This window comes from Manacus vitellinus, unplaced genomic scaffold, assembly GCF_001715985.3.
Source record: "Manacus vitellinus isolate BGI_N305 unplaced genomic scaffold, ASM171598v3 scaffold_21_pilon, whole genome shotgun sequence".
NCBI lineage: Eukaryota > Metazoa > Chordata > Aves > Passeriformes > Pipridae > Manacus > Manacus vitellinus.
The window spans coordinates 10,158,684-10,178,320 of record NW_021939546.1 but is presented as its reverse complement, the minus strand read 5'-3'; the positions used below and the strand labels follow the sequence as shown (position 1 = coordinate 10,178,320).

Below are 19,637 nucleotides of genomic sequence, written 5' to 3'. Positions count from 1 at the left end.
CTTGCCACAAATCCCATTTAGTCTACACAATAAGCACATTAGTTTTGGGACCTGACTCATACTTTGTTTCAGCAGAATATAACCTCTTGCCCATTTCCACAAAAGCTGATGTTGATAACAGTAATATGTAACCTACTCTATATTCCAAAGAATACCTACCTTTGCTGAACTGGGAAAGGGAAAGGGAATGTGTTTCTTTTATAGGTTTGTAGAGTGGTTAGATCTGTGTCTTTTGTTATTTCACAAGATTCACACAAACATTAATTTACCCAGGGATTGACTTCAGAGGCAGTTATTTCACTTTAAAATACACGCCAACCTCAAAACTGTCTAAAAAGATCTTATTTTCTTCTAAAGAGCTACACTAAGACCAAAACAAAACTACTTCTCCTTTTCACTCAATGGGGGATTTCAAAAGGTCGACACTGCAACATCTTTCTCCCTGTTTTCTCCAAATAAAATGCTACAAGTTATTGAAATGGAGGCTGTGGTTGCACAGAAAATTCTCTAGGCATTTTCTTGGCAGCTGCTATCCCCATTCCATAGCCCTGCTTCAGCCACTGATTCCCATCCCCCTTAACCTCCAGTAGCACCTATAAAGCTGATTTTGGATCTCTGTGATGACCCAGACCAAGTCCTCTTGCCCTTCTCTGAAAGTTTAGTTTTAACCTGGGCCAGCTGCCAGCCTGGTGCTCCTGTGCAGAGCTGTGCTGGGATGAGGGAGGGAGCAGCTCTGAGGAGCCAGAGCTGCACCTGGCAAAGGCTGCACCAGCACACACCTCTGCCATGGGACATATTTATGAACCTCCAAAAGCATTCTCACACATCCCCTAGGAAAGCAAGAGCAAGCACATATTACATTATAAAACTGGCAAAGAAACAAATTTCAGAAAGTAGCCAAAGTTTTAAAATGGGCCAAGGAAGGAATCAGGCAATGATAACAGCTTGTTCATCTTTTTTACCTAAATTCAGGTGATGTTATCACCAACCCTAGCCCACTACATATTTCATAGTAAGAAATTATAGTCCTTCAGATTAGCAAACTATATATATATTTAGTTCTTTATTCTCAAACTGTTTCACCACAAATGACAGCTCATTTCACAAACAGCTTATCTTATGGCTAAAGATATATAAATACATACTAAAAATGCTGCTGAAAGTCTCTGAATGTATAATGCAGCCTGGTAGACATGGTAGTGATTGTAACACTGCATTGTAGACACAAATGTTAAAGAAACTTGGCAAGAAGCAACACATTTTAGCTACTCAAAATTCAGATTTTCTCAGACTTGTCCCCTTCTGATGAATGGAACATATGGGAGTATTGTTCATAAAACTTACATTGCTTTTCTTGATGTCTACCAAAATTCCTCATCATGACAATATTTACCAAGCTACATACAGATTCAAATTTGAATTAATTACCCAGAAGTTTTTCTGTACTTCCAGGTTTACTGGAAAAGAAAACCACTTCAGAAGCAATGTGTTGTGAGTATTTAACAGTAGATGTTATAGCAACAGAGGTAGCAGAGTGCTTGGTGGGGAAGAGTGCTACCCAGTTAAAAGCCATCAGTGATGAGTGAGATAAAAGACAGGGAAGAAAGCAGCTGCTTTGCCAAGAAGCAGTTTGAAATCTGACATTATAAACAAAACACATGTAAATCTAGACATAAATCCTCGCTCCGGTGCTGAAGGCTCCATAATATTTTAGCTAGCATTATTACTTACAGACAAACACTTCCTGAAACACAGCATCACAAGTGCAGAACAGCCTTTAACCTCGTGTTCATCCACTCGAGAGCCGTGTTATTTATTATCCTTTATCCCTTAATTATGGGGACTTCACCTACTGCTCTCTGCTCATTTGAAATGCAGAATAAAATACAATGGATGTCTGAAGACTTAACAGGTGTCAACCAGATATTTGCCAGCTACTGCTACTATTCTACTGGGAGGAGTTGCTGTTCTATAAATACTAATTAGAGTTTTGCACATGATCTTGCTGAAATACCTAAGGTGATGAGTGGCCAGTTGTTACTTTTAAAAGATTAGCACAATTTGAAAAACTAATGTCCCCAGTGAGGCAATGCTCACACTGAATAATCAAGAGTTATAGCTGCTCTCTGCCCAAAGGGAATATTTGCTCACTTCATCATTTGGAAAATCTGCTGCCTCTCGAACAACTCACTCTTCTATTTAACTTTGAGAAACTTGTAAAACTTCACGCAATCAATATAATAGTATGGTATATGTACCTGGATGGGCTTCCACTGCTAGGCCACATGGTAGGCTTTACTTACACCTTCCAAAGACAGAGCTTTTAGTGTGAAATCAGGATTAAGAAACTGCAAAAAAATAATGTTGCACTTAAATGAAGCCCCAAAGAAAAATAAGATTACAGTACAAAGTCCACAAACATAGCAAAAATTAATGTCCTCAGATCCACCTCCCTTCAAATTTTTCACTTCTACTGAACAGACAGAAAAAAACCCAGACACAGGCAAATCTGAACAGGTCTCCATGATATTGAGTTTTTATATATTATATATATTCATTTTTGATTTAAAAAAAACACTAATTCTCTAAAATCTCAGTGCAATATATCTGAACAACCAGCTAATTTTAAGCAAAGCGCTAAAGTGACCAAAGACGGACCACTCACTTGGTTTGTAATAAAATCTTGAATTTCATCTTGTCCAATTTGCTGTGGAAAGCAACTGATATCACATTGTGTGACACAATGCTGTATTTCTATATATGAGCTGTGATTGAATGTAGTGAAATTTGACTGACACAACAAACACAACCCTGCACTATTCAGTGTTCGTGACCATGTATGGGGACAACGTATAACATTTTTATCAGAATTTATTTTTCAGGGGTTTTTTCTTTTTTTTTTTTTTTAATCTTTTTTTCTTTACCATGAAACCTGTTTTTTCCCTATCCTTCAACATACTGCTTCTTCTTTTCCAGTAGCTCATTACTGGAAACGTTTGGCCTTACTTCAAAAGAGAAGAATATGTCAACAGCAGAACATCTGTGTCCACACAGAGTGCTTTGATGACAGTGATATACTCCATTTACATCAGTAACACTGAGCTGAACCTTGATGCTGTCTGCATTTAAAGATCTTACCCCACAGGGCAAGAGAATACAGGTCAAAAACGTTGATCTCTGTTTGACACACTCTCTACTTCAAGAGCACTTGGCAGCGATTTGTTCCACAGTCAAGAATCAAACTCACAAAACGTTGCAGAGCTTGGAGCCATGTTTGCATAACCACATTCAAAACAAGCATTAAAATTCAGTCTCTGGAGGCCAATCTACTGTTGATATGCAGGGGTTTGTGAGCAATATGGTCAAATGCTAGCCTGAATGCAGTGGGAACTTTCTCATATAAATCAAAAGGGCGTAACTCTGGGGTATCTGTTATTAAGAGGAGTGGTGTTCCTACATCTCTCAAATGCAAAAAGGACACTTTATCCCTCTAAAACTCAAACTTGATTATATAAAAAGTGGAGTGGACTAGTTATGTGTGACACAGAATCGCATCTATCAGCATGGCCAGAGGAAGTTGGGTATGGAACACGTGTCTCCACAGGCAGGCACAATAATAAACTCCTCAAATATTTCATACAGAGGAGTTCAGAAATGAAGGCTGACCTACAGACTATTTGGAGCCCATGGCTTCTGGTAATTGTCCTTTTTAACTTGATTTTAAAACATTTAGTGTTTCTTCAGCTTTTCGTAACGAATATATCATTCTCTAATTTAATTACATTATGTCCACTAAAACTGCTACCCTGACATAAATCCCAATATAAGGTGGAGAGTTTCAATAGTTTCCTTCCACACCTTCCTACCCTCGTGTAAAGCTCAGCACTTTTGCAGCACTGAATGATTCAGCACTGCTCCCAAGACTAATATATCCAAAACATCAGAGGGGATCAAATCGATGCAGTTGGATATTGCCCTGTTGGTGTTCAAGGCCCACAACCACCTGTGTGCTGCATTAGCACCTGCAAGGACCAGCAAATCCTCTTTCAGCAAACAGAGGAGGAGAAAATTTTGTTTACAGGTTTCACTAGAATGCCATGGAAACAGATACAGAGGTAACTGTGAAAGGCATAATCCAAATGGAAGACAGCCCTAATAGAACTCGCATATCCAAAAATAATATGTATGTTTTCCCACTTGGAAAACACATGCCTGAATCCTATTAACGTCAAGACAGAAAATTATACTGAGTAGACCCCAATATCACTAAGGTCCCTGATAACAGTATGAATTAATGTGCACCTTCAAAGTAGAGCAAGATGTTTTCATATGCAGACTATTAGGAAAAAAAAATATATCTTAATAGAATAATCATCTTTTTAAAGAAAAAAAATTACATCTTGAATTTTTGAAACAGGATTAAAGTATGGTAGTAGCCCTCTAAAAGGAAGCTGCTCAGCACCTGCTGCCTACACTGTGCCTGGCTCCAGGCAATGTTATTCATTCCTCGCTTTCATGGGAGCAAAATACAACCTCTAAAAATATAAAACACAAAAATAAATAGATCTCCGGGGAAATGGAAGAGAAATCTGTTTTAAAAATAGTGAGAAGCCTATATGTTCTAAAAAAATAAGTCCATTTTGCATTGTTTTGTAAGATTTACACTTTAATTTGAAACCAAAGTAAGGCATAAAATTTGTATGAAAGCAATATCTGATTTATAGATGAAGTTAAAACACAATATACTTAGCTGCAAATACCAGACTCCAGTGAGAGAAGGAAAAGGTTCTGAAAGATGATTAAAGTATGCTTGATAAATGTGGCCCTGCAATGCCCCAAAAGATTTTTCTGAAGTTAAGTGGTAAACACAATTAACACGACTTTTGCTACAAAAACACTAAACGCAATGGATTTTTTTAATTAATTTTCAATGTTATTACATGTTCCTATCGAGCTGGAATTGACTCAATCCACTAACTGTACTGAGAGACAGCTCTTCTGTCCACATGACCTTAACATCTAGACAAAAAGCCAAATATACATTCTGCTGGCCACATGAAGAGGAAGCCACACAATAACAAAGGTCTTAAAACCACCAAAAGTTAACATCTTGTGAGTGGAAATTTTGTGGCGGTTGAAGCATTTAAGAAAGATATATTTGTAAGGCTCAGGGAATGTCCAGCTTGATTAAATGTATTCTTAATTAACCAATAAAAAGCAGCAGCTGTGAAGGCTGACAAGAATCCCTTACTGTACACTTCTGGCCTAACCTCACTATCCATATTCAAACAAGTCTCCTGGCAAAGGCAAATCATATAATTCTTGAGAGTCCTGCACGCATTTGGACTCACCAGATTTACATATTATTATTCACAGGAGAGGTTTCATTACATTTGCTTTGAGAAAATGTACCATCTATATGGGTATTCACGTGTTTAATATGCACATGCCTTTCCATTTTGTATTTATTATAGAGCTTATGAGGAGGTTGTTTGGCCTCCTGTCTCAGACAGTGGCATCGCTCACTCACGTGAGGTCAACTCACATGGCAGAGCTCACGTTCCTCCATCACACTCCAACCACCCCAAAACAGGGAGAGCAATTCCAAGCAGCTTTTCAGAACCAGTCCAGCCACCAGTCCATCTCCCAAACTGTTTGCAAGCTTTGGGGCAGACTGTCAGCTGATACAGCCCAAAACTGGGACAGGGACTGTCCTCACCGTTGGACAGTCACTGAAAAACAGTTTGGCCCAAGCCTTGACTGTTCAGTTTGCTTGAATGGACTTCAATTCAGTGATGCTACTTGAAACCAGGCACTACAACACACCATAGCAGCAAGGCTGGAAGGGACCTCCAGAATTCAGACTATCCATCTGCTCCACAGAGAGCCTGTGCTCACAATGCTGCAGGATCAAATCTCTCATACTCTTATGTAAAGGTGCCCCTAAGCCACAGGGGCTTTGCTACAAGTGTCAAGTACAACACTTTTATCTCATAAAGCAAGTCTTTGAGAGTAAAACTTACCATTTTGGTCTGCTGGTGGATTTCACCATCGGAGCCATCCCATCTCTATAGAGGCTTTTTGTTTTACTGAAGTTGACAACATTGAAAATTACTCTCTGGGGGGAAAAAAAGGAAAAGAAAAGAGATCAGGTATAAAATCTCAAAGAATTTCCATATGTGCTGCCTATACCAGCTGCATAAGAATATACAAAGATAATATATAAAATAGATGTGTGTCTTATGAATTATTGTTACTCTCAATAGATCAATATCCTGCCTGTTCCAAGTATTTAAATTGTCTGTGTTGTTTTACACTGCATTGATGCACATGAAATGTATGTTTTTAATTTAGTATGCTGATTTTCAGTAGGTATCCTAGCCACATAAAGAAATAGGTTGCTCAGATCTGAAAACAGTAAAGCAAGTCCAGTTTGCTGCAGTGAACACTATAGAGGTTGGTGGAAAGCTGGGAGATGGGGTATCAGTCCTCATGAAAATCTTCTAACTGCTCCATAGAATCCTAGGGTAGAATCACAGAATCACTAAGCTTGGAAAAGACCTCCAAGATCATCAAGTGGAACCATTAACCCAGCACTGACACGTCCACCACTAAACCATGTCCCTAAGCACCACATCTACACATCTTTTAAATCTCAGAGACTCAATCTCTTCCCTGTGCAGTCTGTTCCAATGCTTGACAACCTTTTCAGGGAAGAAACTTTTCCTAATATCCAACCTAAACCTCCCCTAGCACAACTTGAGGCCTTTTCCTCTTGCCCTATTTCTTTAAGGGTAATGGACTGATACTGAAAGGAAATTCATGCAGGGGAAAGACAAGAGAAAACAGAGACAAAACCTTCTTCCTTACCATCTGTCTGCTCTAAGTCATTTTACACAGAGTTACTTATTCTGTTTCTGTTAAGAAAATCTAAATTGGATGTAGCTCATCTCACGTAGTACATTGACTTTTCAGATGGTAAAGGCAGTATTCCTCATTTGTCACATTCTCTTGATACCCGATATTAATGTACACAGAACAAAACAAAATACGAAGGCTAAAGTAATTTTTATATAACAGTCCAGGATATATTGATACATTCAATTTCTGCCTCTCTCTTTACACTTCTTTTTCACAGGTAGCAGTGAAGACAGACCACCGAAAATGATATTCACACATTTGTTTTTAGAACAGCCTATTGTAATGCTCGCATTCTTACATAATGGTTCATGAGAAGCCTCAGAACTGAACAGTCACTGATTAAAATCAGGCAATTTTGACTGAAACGATAAGATCAATTAAACTATCATCTGTAAAACTTTGCAAAAACCAATCTGGACTTTCCAGGCAGTCTGCTCAACAGTGAATGATAAGATTGAAGTGAAAGTAGTCAGCAGTGGGACATGGACAACAGGAATCAGGCACATTTACACTGATATGTGGGGCAGGTAGGGAGCCAGGTAAACTACACAGCAATGAGTAATTAGCTCTGTACTTGAGAAAAATTGACCAATTTTTTTCGAGGTAAGGTAGTGCTGAAGATTCTGTAAATGGAAGCACAAACTTCTATGTGTGCGAACTCCATAAATTAATTAAAAAAATAAAAATAAAAATAACCTGTAGTTTTGACTGGAACTGACTTGAAAAATTAGCAAGTTGAGAAAAACACTTTCTTGAAGATGTTAATTCAATTTTGCACCAAAGGTAATAAGGAAACTACAGGTGCCTGCACATGAGGTTTCATATATTTTGAGATTTTCCAATGGTCATGAGATGGACTTATTTTTATGACTCCAGATGAAAACATGCACTTAGTTTACAAAATGTTATGTTTGCGATTTTAAGTATTTAGGATACTGCTTATCTGATGAAATATCCACCTTGGGAGGTCTCTAGTTGTTTTCCATCATCTCATGTTTACAATATATGGCTCTAAGTTCGAGAATGGTATTTAGGTCTCTACACATTTCATGCTCTACGTGGAAGCATTTTCCCGTATTAGAATGCCCAGATTTTCCTCTGTTACTTAACTCTGTTCATATTTGTGAAAACAAATTAAGTCGCAACAAATTGGTTTGTTAATCTTGATGTTTGCATGGAGTGAATGAAACAAACAAGATCTCCAAACCAATTGCCTTAAACTTTGGATGCAATCATGTCACTGTTGGAAAGAGAAAGTTGCTAATTTTGTTGCGTACTGACTCAGAGCAGACAGCTGGTAGAGAATGTTCTTATTCCAATCAAGCTTATTTTGTATAATGAGTTGGGCAAATGTACACAACTGGGTAAGCAATGTATATAAAAACAAAAATATGCAGCTCATTTAACAAAACAGTGCAGATTCTACCATTTGCAGCGCCCGTGTTCGCCGCGGAGGAAGCAGTTAGCGGGGCGTGCCATTCTCCCAGCGTGGCACGGAGCGAGAGCGGCAGAACCAAAAATTTAACAGCACAGAGCAGAACTTTATCAACACACACCACTGGAGTAATAAAGCACACAAACCGAAGCGCTCAAATGAGCAGCTGAACTCCGTCAAGTGTTCCCGGTGATAGTTAAAATAGTTCATGCAGCTCAGGCAGTGGAGTGTGCAAAAATGTAATGACTACAGGACACACGCTGCAGACACACGCTGCAAAAATATGCAGCTTGCTCAATAAGGTATGCAAACACCTCCGAGCTGAAGGCTGTAATAAAAAGGTTGTGATACAGCAATCAAAGTTTTGCTGAACAAATCTAATTCTTGGTCTCGTTTCTGTCTATATCGACTGTGCACTGTAAAGGGAAAAAGGACTAGATAAACACTGTGCCCGTCAAACCGCTTTTTCCCAAGAAAATTGTCACTTTTCTGTATGATTTTATGAATTATAGAGATGTACAATGGGTGTCATTTAATAGGTAATATAATTCAGATACTCATTTATGAGTATTTAAGAATTTAGGAAACGTTAAGGAAAAAAAACCTGGATTAAATGTACTTGCAAATTCCAGAGCATCAAGACAGAGAGAAATGGTGTAAAGTTTTACTATAAAAATGCTTGTTGGGTATTTCGTAGGGTAAGAATATCACTAAAAGATGAAATATTCAAACTAAATTATATTCATTTCTGAATACCGAAAGAGAAGCAATATTCAAACTGAAAATATTCATATCTGAATTACCAGAAATCACAATTGTGTGGTTTCACTTCTTTTATGATAAAATCTTAAACATACTGCATTATTCTCACAAACTGATCTGCAACTTCTGGGTAGGTGGAAGAAGCATGGTGTAAAACAGCCTCTTGGGACACCACCAAGTAAAACCATGCTCTTGAGGGATGCATCAGGATGGATTGTGGCTTCACAGCATGAGGAAAGGCAACTGCTGCAGTCTCAGGCTCTGTGCGTGGGCTGCCAGATCCGAGACAGATGCTGGAGAACATGAGGCAAGGCAGGTATGTTCTACCCATCAAGAGAAAAAGGAAGATTTCCTATTTCCATAATGTGTGCAGGAAGTTTTAATTTGAAGGTATCTTGCTGCTAAAACCATTAAGAGATAAAAGTAAGGAAAAGCTTAGTCCTGCCTTTAGCCTTAAAACTTGCCGATTAAATCTACTTTTCCCAATAGTCCTTTGCAAACCTATTTCAGGAATTAAAAGCACAAATAGGTATTAAGTGCTAAGTGTGTTTAACACGAGCAGGATAAAGATGAACCATGAACATAAAGGGGAAAAGATGGCTGAAATATATCACATATTTTTTCTTACTACCAGCAGTTTGCTGTTTCCTGACTGGGGCTGGAAGGAGCTGCTCTTGTTTTGGTGGCCAAGCACACATCTGGGTGGTTTTGGTTTGGAGCTGAAAGCATTGAGTGGGGATGGTCATATTGAGCATCATATTCCCACAGGTCCGTGGGAGCACAAGGTGAATTGTAATCTCTAAAACATTCATTGTTCACCCACCTCCTGGCAGGTTTTCCATCTGAACCTACCAACTGAAGCAGGTATCCCAAAGAAAGTCACACCTTTGACAAAGGTTAAGTGCCTTCCCCCAGGATAAGGATGCACCAGGTCCCTTCAAAAAGGCTGCCAGGTTTATTTTGCATGGTTTTCCCTGGCTGGCTTCTCACAGAAATAGCTGAGTTCCTTTGGCTGACATTAAAAGAAGGGAAAAAAAACAAACACACCATAGAACACCACAAAATTCTGCCTGAGGCAGACACCTGGCACGGAAAATTTTGTGTCAAATCATTACAAGTATGAGAAGTTATAACTAGCTGAAAACAGGGTTTGCAGTAGGAAGTGTCGGGTGTTCTTAATATTGATGTAACATACACATATTAAATATTTATAATTATATAATACATTTAACATTAATAGCATAATGATTTCAATTCAGTGGACAATGCTGAATTCTACAGGTATGACACAAACTTCACTACAAGCTGCCAAAGTACCTGGGGACCAATTCTTTGAAGTCAGGCATGAACAATTTCTACATTTAACCAGCCAAAATAAGAGAACTGGGCACTAAGTAATAATATTAAGACCTTTCAGCTGAAATTAAGTCTGAACTCTTGTGCTCTGAATAAACATTAAAGATCCAAAGGTGCAGGATAACATGGGGCTCTGCTCTGCTTATATTGCTTGATGTCTTGATTTCCTCTCCTGCAGATTCTTCAGATATTAGTGTTTTGTGAATTCCTGAAACCTGCACCTTTTTGTGAGATGGGTTCTTGCCTTTGTCAAGAATCATGGTTATCCTTTCCTTCCTTCCTTCCTTCTTTTTTTAAAAAGCCTTTCTTTTATACATGTACCTTTATGTATGTTTATGAAGAGATATATATGTTACAGATGTAAGGAACTCCTTTAAGGGGCAGATCTACTTCAGAATAGCATTCCATTACAAAAAAAAAAGAAAAAAAAAAGGAAGAAAGCAAAGAAAGAAAAAAACAGAAAGAAAGAAACCCAAACAAAAAAGAAAAACGAATTTTCAAGCCAACCCTATGACTTGTGAGATTTCGAGACACTATTTATAAATGTGAGAAACCGGCAACACGGGATTGCTGCCTGCTCACAAAAAAATGCTGCATTTTGGTATTTGGTCTTTAGGATCTTTCCTGACAAAGCACCTTACACAAAGCTGTACAAAAATAAATTATACTGGAGGGACTTCAAAATGGAAAGGAAAAAAGTGTCACCTGCAACTGTTATCAACGTTGAAGAAAACAAGCAATATAACAGCCAGGTCTGTGCAAAATCCCCAATGAAAACTTACAAATCACGTTTTTTTCTGACCTTTTCAAATTTAAATCATTCATTACCGCTAACGTTTTAAAATAACTCTTGATTTCTTTTTCCCTTTGTAGGAACAATTTGCCCTTTCAAATGGAAAAGTTTTTACTATTGATAGCATTTAGCCTTTTTCGCTTCGCCTAAGGAGCTTTCAAATCCTGCTGATGCTCGGGAGGGGAACACAAACACTCACTTAGTGAGGGAGGATGCTGGGGACCATGGAGAGCTCCACTGGCCTCATCATCAGCTGCACCTGTGCCTTGTTAACTGCAAATTGTGGAGCCTTTACAATATAAGGAAGTTTCAGGAAGTTGATGCAGCAAATGCATCCCAGACTGTGAGTTATTGGGGTTTTTCCCCTCGGTACAGCTCTTCATTTAGTTACTTGAAAGAGAGGAATGCTCAAGTCTAGGATGTCACAAAGAGCAACGTTAAAATGAGACTCAAAGGATTTTAATACAGTAAGACCTCTGATATACTGCTTTGCTAAGTAAAAAATTAGCTTAGACTTTGTCGTGGTGTTTGTCTGTGTATTGGAGAGATTCTTGGTGTTCATGCCGGCCCAGCACCCGTCAGCTGTATTGGTGTTTTCCAGTTAATGGGGTGTAGTTCTGTGTTAATAACAAAAAAATACTTTTAAAAATAATTCCTAGTTTAGGCATTTGCCTGGTTATCTGTCCTTTCTGGCAGTCCTTTCTTTGCCCTCAAACTAATACTCCTCACAGGAGGAGTAACACCTGGGTAAGGCAGTGTTCCCCATTTGGAACTGTCAACACCAGTGTTACTTCACTTAGGCCTAGGGCAGGGGGAAACTGTAGAGAAGAACATCTTCTAGCAGAAAGAGTACAAAAGGTTTTACAGAGGAATTGCTACTCCCTGTTTAATGCCATGCCATGGACTGACCACTAATCCGGCTTCTGAGTGTGACCTGTTGGACTTGAAAATTGTGAGGGCAAGAGTCACTCCAAGTTTTCCCATTCAATCTTTCATGGAAAACTGGAAAATTTGTTATTGAACAGAATAACAACATTGTTCCCTTGCCAACATAAGTCAGCTTTCTGTTTTTACTTTTCATCTGAACATCAATAATCCGAAACTTTCAACTGAAAACTCAGAAATATCCCTTTGGAAAGCCAGCAGTTGTGTAATTAGAGTGACTCCTGCTCCACGCTCCCTTGGGCCAAAATCTCCAATAGAATTGCAAATGTGTCACAAGACATATATTGGATTGTGTTGATTCATCAAAAAGAAAATAGTACGAGTCCTGACAGGGCATATAACCAGGCTACAGAGGTATTTCAAACAGGTTTGAAGCTGAAACCTTCTTGCCAATTTTTTTTTTCCATTCTTTGTAGCAAAAGGTCAAAATATTTGTAAAAATATCAAAGGCATCTTTCTTTAATCAGCTTGGGGGGGAAAAAAAAAGGTGCTTTTATTTTCCATTTCCTATTTTTTCATATATATGCAGGTTTTGGCAAAAGAGCCGCTTCTAGTTCCACTGCCAGGAAATTGCAGAGCTACAGGAATGTGTGAGCAACTTTTTATTTGAAAACTGACAGGTGCCTGAGCCCTGTTGGTCTTGTCATTGCCTTTCTCCATATACATGGATAATATTTTCAGGAATCAGTAATATAAAGAAACAGTGCATGGTCTTTCACTGAGACTTTCTCTCAACTAGCTAGATAATTTCCTAATACATTCCATGCCACGCTACAGCCATTGCCAGATGACATTTGAAGTAGCATCATGTATTAAACTCGTTCTCCATAATTACAGAAGCTATCCATGTTTAGGTTCTATATTCTTTTCAATCAATATTATGGCTGCAGGTGGATAGTAACAGCTGGCTGTTCTGGAATGTGTTAGCAAAATTTGCGGATATCTTACATCTCTCAAGAGGAAGCAGCTGAAAAGACTTACATTTTCCTTTTCCTAATAGAAAATATTTATCCAGCGAGAAGAAATGCTGCAAAGTTTTTGTAGGATTTGAAATGGTTATAATAATTACGTCTTCTTGGTGGTACAAAAAGATAATGCTCTCAACGAAATGTTTTCTGGCCCAAATCCCATCCGTGGTGCAGGGCCCACAGGAGGACTAAGAACAATGAGATCAGTCTGGAAAAAGGGGAAAGGGCCAGGAAAAGTCACCACATTATTGTTATAGGGGGCTATGGTAAGAAAAAAACCCCGTGTTTATGAGCACTGGCATAAGGTGTGCCACTGAAGGGCTGAGCATGAAGGGGCACTGAGTTCATGTGGGAGCACCCTACTCACTCCACACCAGCTGCTCCTCTGGGCCCTTCATAAAGTGCAAGTCAGCCTAAGATCCAGAGTCAAAGCCTCCCTTACCAACAAGGGATACACTTCCCAACAAATTAGACATTGGTGATGGATGCCAGAGTGATGTACAGCTCAAAGCATGCAGGTGGAGTGCTGAACACTGCCCCAGAAATCCTGCAAGGCAGCAGGTGACAGTGGCACTGACAATGAGAGAGTGGCAGTGATATTTGTATGGATCATGATTTTGCTCAACCCCTGAACACACAGAAGGTAATAATCACAATTTAAATAGCATGCAAACACAAAGGCAGCAATCCATCTGATACCCAGGCTGGAGGATGAGAATGAAAAAGCCTTTTCAAGTGTAAGTCCTTGTGAGGAAGATAAAGAAAGCCCTGTTAAGGGAGAGATTTGGATGAAGCTTTTCCAGCAATTGTTTACTTTGGATTTTTGCAGCTGGCATTTTTCACAGTTAAAAGCTAATGTTTATCTGGAGCTTGTGGGAAAAACCTGTGGGGGAAAAGAAGGAGATGATAACACATAGAAGGAAAGACAGGATATATGGGAGAGCTCAAAACCAGCACCGATGTGTTTGCCTCAGTGTTCTCTGATGGGTTACAAAACAAAGACATTTTGATGTGTACAACCTCTAGTTATTACTGCCAGTGGTCTTGGTTATGTTATTGGGATCACAGCCTGCAAATGTAAACCCTCTCTATTTACTTCTCCAGTAACTAGGCACAGATGGGCTTTGTGTCCAGGTTATTCATGGAGGTCCTTGGTTTTTTCTTTTTTTTCTTTTTTTTTTTTTATTTAATTCAGGCATTTTAGTTGCTATTACAATTAAACCTTTGAACCTTCTATGTTCTTCCATGCATGGTTCTGAATAGTAATAGAATAAAGGTTTCCCCATATTGTACAGCTCCTTTATATTTAGAGAGAATTTGAATTGGATCCTTACTAGAGTAGCTGCAGCGCTGATGAAAAAAAAACACCAACCTTTTTTTGTGGGAAAATATAAACTATATGTTATCAATCTCATTAAAATAAGGGATATTGTTATAGCATGTACTCTCTAGTTTTCTTTTGCAAAATTAATAAGCCCTTCTATTTCTAAAGCAGAGCTAAAATTCTTTCTGCTCTTTCCAGTTTAATCCTTTTGCAATACTGCAACAGTCGCACAATTCACTGATTTCTATGAGAAAATGTAATCAATATGTTAGTGTACATTGGAATCTTAACATTGACAACCAGTAGCTTGAGGTATTGATTTGAAAAAAAATGTCCATGATTTCTACAGTACTTCAGCACTATTTCTTGTATTTTCAATTTTTGCTGCTTAGAATTCTACTCCAAGTGTCTAACTCATGTACTAACAGATTATTCCAAGTTTTGTGCTTCAAAAGAAAACCCAAGGGTAAGCAGAAGGAAATCTGATCTAATTCCTGCTATTTTTTGTGTACCTGTCTATTTGACACTTCGAGTAAGATCTCAGAACTGCATTAACCAACCCTAATGGTAAGGGGATATATGAATTGTACTCACAGCTTTGAAAATCCCATTCTGAAGCTGAAAACTCTGAATGTTAGATTCAAATGCTGATCTCTGTCTGTTTGCAAAGGTGACTCACAGCATGTGAATAAACATGTTTTGGCAGTGTCATGAACAGAACAGCTAAACAAAAGAACTGGGAGGATTTCAATAGGAAAGTTAAATGTCTTAAAGAAACGTGCCCTGTGTTGTATTAGGTGGCATTCCTCCCTGGCATTCCTCCTTGGCACTGGAAAAGGAAAAAAAAGCCCAGCAATGGCAAAGCATCATTACTGGGGTGAGCAGTATAACATCAGTCCAGCCAGTCAGGTCCTTTTGCTTTCAAATGCCAGAGGTAAAACTTCCATTTTGTCCTGACTGAGCTCTAAAGGCGGATAAAAAAAAACATTTGTATTCAGAAAAGCTCTCAAACACATAAATATTTAGCTTCACTTTAAGTGTTCCTAGAGTCTTAAAGTTAAGCAAACATTCACACTTTCTTCCTGAATATGGGTGGATTTCTGATTCAGGATTTAAGGCAGCCTGGCATTATGGGAGAAAGATGCCGGGTTTGCCAAAATCCCGTAGGCACAATTTTTCCTTAGTAAGTGATCACTGTAGATTGGAAGTGACGTTTCTGCAGCTTTGGGATGCAGCAACGTTTTTATTACTGTTACAGATCAACTTTAAGTGTTATATTGTTTTGTTAGTTTATGTAAATCAATCTGAAATGCTGTATGAATAAAAGGAATTTGAAAATGGATCGCTCATATTTATTGGCTTTGAAGTACAGAGTATATGATACTTTGCTGAAACTATTACATTATATTGAGTTAGAAGAAAAATTGCTCAGATACTAAGCAAGTCTCAGCACAAATTCTGGTAATTTTCCACCAAAAATGAGACTCCAAAAAGAGATAAATATGGTACAGTGCTGAACATCTTCTCTAAAGAAATCATATGTATGACCAAAGCCCCTTTCAATATCATACAGATTTGATTTTCCTTCAGATCTCTTCCTAAACCTAGTGTAGAAATATGCTTCAAAGTGCCCTCTTGGCAGAGAAAACTTCATCTCTAAATGGTTGCTTATTCTTCAGCAAAGCAACAGTAACAGCAGGCTGCTACGAGGCTACTATGAATGCTCTGTGCATTTTAACAGGTAAATTCTGCATTCTTTATTATGCCAGTTTGATGGAAGATTCAAAGTTGCTGAAAACCCTTCTGGGGAAACGTACAAATTGATAACATTGCTTCCAAACACAGTATTTTAATACAGCATCTCAATATTAACCATAATGCTGCAAAAGATCTTTCACACTTTATGTTGTTCAATTTTTTCATTTTGGAAAAGACTCAAGAGTTTTTTTGGAAACCATATGTAAATATAATTCCTTTCAGATTTCCTGGAATTTATTAAAATCATAACAGCAGAAGACACAAATTATTAGCAAAAAAAAAATTTGTGATCAGAGATACAAGACATTTCTCAGTTCCCTTACTTCTAATCACAGCTGATCCTCTCTTGTTTCCCAGAGTATCATTTAAACTCTAAGCTCCCCAAAACTAATGCAGTTTGCATTTATTTTTACTGCAATGCACATGACAAGTTTTCCTTTGATTTTACTTAAATCTACAGTTATCACATCGTGACACTGCTCCCACAGCCAGCCTGTAACCAGGTATTGCAGAGGCAAAATCTGCAAACACCAGTTTGGTGGCCAGGCATGGGGAGCAGAAGGAACTCACTTATCACAAAGAAGGCAGGAAAAGATGAACAAAATCAAAATGGATATTACATGGCAGGAGCAGAAACTTTCAATAAATAAAAAATGCTAATCTGAGCTTCAAAAATGAGAAGTTTCCCTCAAAACTGGGACAGTGCTCTGTCAACAAAACACAAACACCCCTTGCATGGGAGAATGATCTTCTGTGGTCCTCACATGCTTGACACTGAATTCAACAAGAACTTCAGACATGCCAGGATTAAAGATTTAAGCTGTAAATGTGACTGTGAGAAATAAAATGGTGATTCAGATTTGGGATGTCAGCTGCGAGAGGAGCACACAGGGTGTCTCAAGAGGGTGAAGTACATGGCTTAGCACTGCCCTAGTTCTGGATCATTAGGGATTTCCCTGGCATAAATCAAAGAAATCTAAATAGTTCACTCTCACCCCAGCTGTTGAGATCCCCAGAGTGGGAGAGCTGAGTCATCCCCTCTCTGTGACAGCACCGAGCACAAACTTGGCCCCCAAAGACTCCCTGAGATGGGGACCTTCTTTCCACAGTGACACTCCCAGCACTACACACATAAGCTGCCACACCACAGACTCAGACCTGTAGTTGAATCTATTAACAGTTATTTAAACTATTTAATCCGTAGTTAAATAGTCCTTTCACATGAAGTAGCACTTGTGCTCTCCATATGTATACAGGCAGTTTTAGTAGCATTGTTTATTTGTCTATGCCATGGCAGCTCTTATGAAATGCTGACACAAAAATGGGACCAGGAAGATTTTTCCCTGTTAAAAAATGCCCATCTTCCAAAAATGAATAGCAGCAGGTCCCCTCTTTCGGAGAGAACAATTCTATTTCTCATATTCTTCCTTACAGCTCGTGCTTTAAGTCTTTTCTTCCTCAAATAATTGGCTTAAAAAAGCATGCTTATAAGGAAAAAAAAGACAAAAAAAACCAAAAAACAACAGCCTTGCAGGATAGATTAAAATTTTGTCCAAGTTTGTAACTCTATTACCCTAACAATAAACCATATTACATGATATTTTACTAGAACACTGACAATTCTAAAACCTATTAAAAATACGAACAAATCAATAAAGATAAAGCTGAATTATACATATAAGGAACATTTTCTTTATTGAACAATTCTTATAGATCGTTTTAAAATAACACTGTTCTAGACATTTGCTTGGATGATCTTATTGCTGAGTTTCAGTGTGGTACCTATATTAGTTTTGCATTATGTCCTTACCAACAGCAAACAAGCAGAGAAATGCAAAGACATTCAGATATAAACATATATAAATAGCTTCATATGTAAATAGCTTCAAGGTTTTAATCACATTAACAGTATGTTTATTATTAAAAAAAAAACTCTGCTAAAACACAGCTGGGAAAAGAAAAAGTCTCATTACAAACATTAATGGTAACTATGTTGAATTGCTGGAGTTAGTTACTTTTGATAAGAAGACCTGTTTTATGTATTAGGATTGGTAAAAAAAATCATGATCCTTTATATCTGCATGAAATTTAAACCTGGGAAATGGTCTGGTAAATTTAAAAGATCTGTTTTGATGTTTAAAAAAGTGTTTTCTTTGCATTTCCTAAATTTCTGTCTATAAATACAAGATTAGCAGAGTAAATTACAGTTCAAAACCAGGGCAGTTCTGTTCCCAAGAATTTGGTATTGCTGACCACAACTGGGTTTTAAGGTAATTTTAATCTTAATAGATTTCTATCTGAGCTAAAATGGTTATTTCAGCACCAGAATATGTTGTGGCAGACTTCATTTTACAATATATATTTAAGTTTCCCAAAGAAAGATACCATTGCATATTCCAGATTTTTCTTGTGAAAAAGCCAGGGCAATTCAGTTCTCTTTGCTTCTTTCACCCCTGGGACGACCTCTCACAATAAGAATTGTCAGTGCCTTATTTATAATGGCAGATCTCAGGTTTGATTCTGGCAGCTTTTGATCTCTTGATGGCCCAAAAGCTTTCAAATACAGAAGAATCTGATGCTTTTTTGGCATCCTGCAGTGTGCCTAAACCTCAAAAGCAAGTTTTAGTCCCAGAAGTGAATTACTGAAGCAGTGTAAACAAAACACAAACGTCACAAAATGATGAATATCTCAAACAAAATATCTTTGTCAGACAGATGACAACTTCAGATCACTTGAAAAGCATTTGTAGAAACTCTGCATTTGGCAAACAAACTTCTGTTTTACAACCTGGAACTAAAAAGTACACGAGAATAATGAATTATTAAAACCTCAAATATTCTTCCTTGACATGCATATAAAATTTCAAATACCTCATTCTTTTAAACATTTAGTCCCTGTAAAAAAAGATTCCTGCATGTTTCTACACCACAGAAATTCATATCACTACCCAGTCACAACATAACTGTCAGGAAAATGGATACAAGAGCTCCACTGAACACTGTCTTCAATGAAGCTCTAACACCTGATTTATTAAAAAAGAATAGAATAAACGAGAGACAAAATACTTTATATCATTTGAAGAAATGACTTTTGATAACTATGTGACAATGACAGTTATTTTATCCCTAGAAACCTCTTCTTGGATAGACTACGTTGATTAGGTAAGATCCCTTGACAAATGCAGAAAACAATTGTCCTGCATTTCAAATGGAAGAATCTCTGATTTTTCTCCCTATTAACATGTTATTCTTTAACTCTTGGCAAAGCTTAATGTTTTCCTTTTACCTTATGATGAGAGAAAGGAAAGGCAGAGAGGAAGAGGAGGGAAGGAATATCATTATGCTACATAAGGTGTCAGGGTTGTTTGGTTGGTT

At 37.9% G+C, this 19,637-nt stretch overlaps 1 protein-coding gene across 1 annotated transcript in view; it reads right to left on the bottom strand.

The window, feature by feature from the left end:
• The window catches only part of AGBL4 (ATP/GTP binding protein like 4), an 895,196-nt gene that overhangs the window by 687,999 nt on the left and 187,560 nt on the right, over window positions 1–19,637 (bottom strand). Inside the window, exon 4 of the mRNA XM_018072022.2 lies at window positions 6,024–6,118. Coding sequence (XP_017927511.1) covers window positions 6,024–6,118 — 95 coding nt within the window. The remainder of the gene's footprint in view (window positions 1–6,023; window positions 6,119–19,637) is intronic.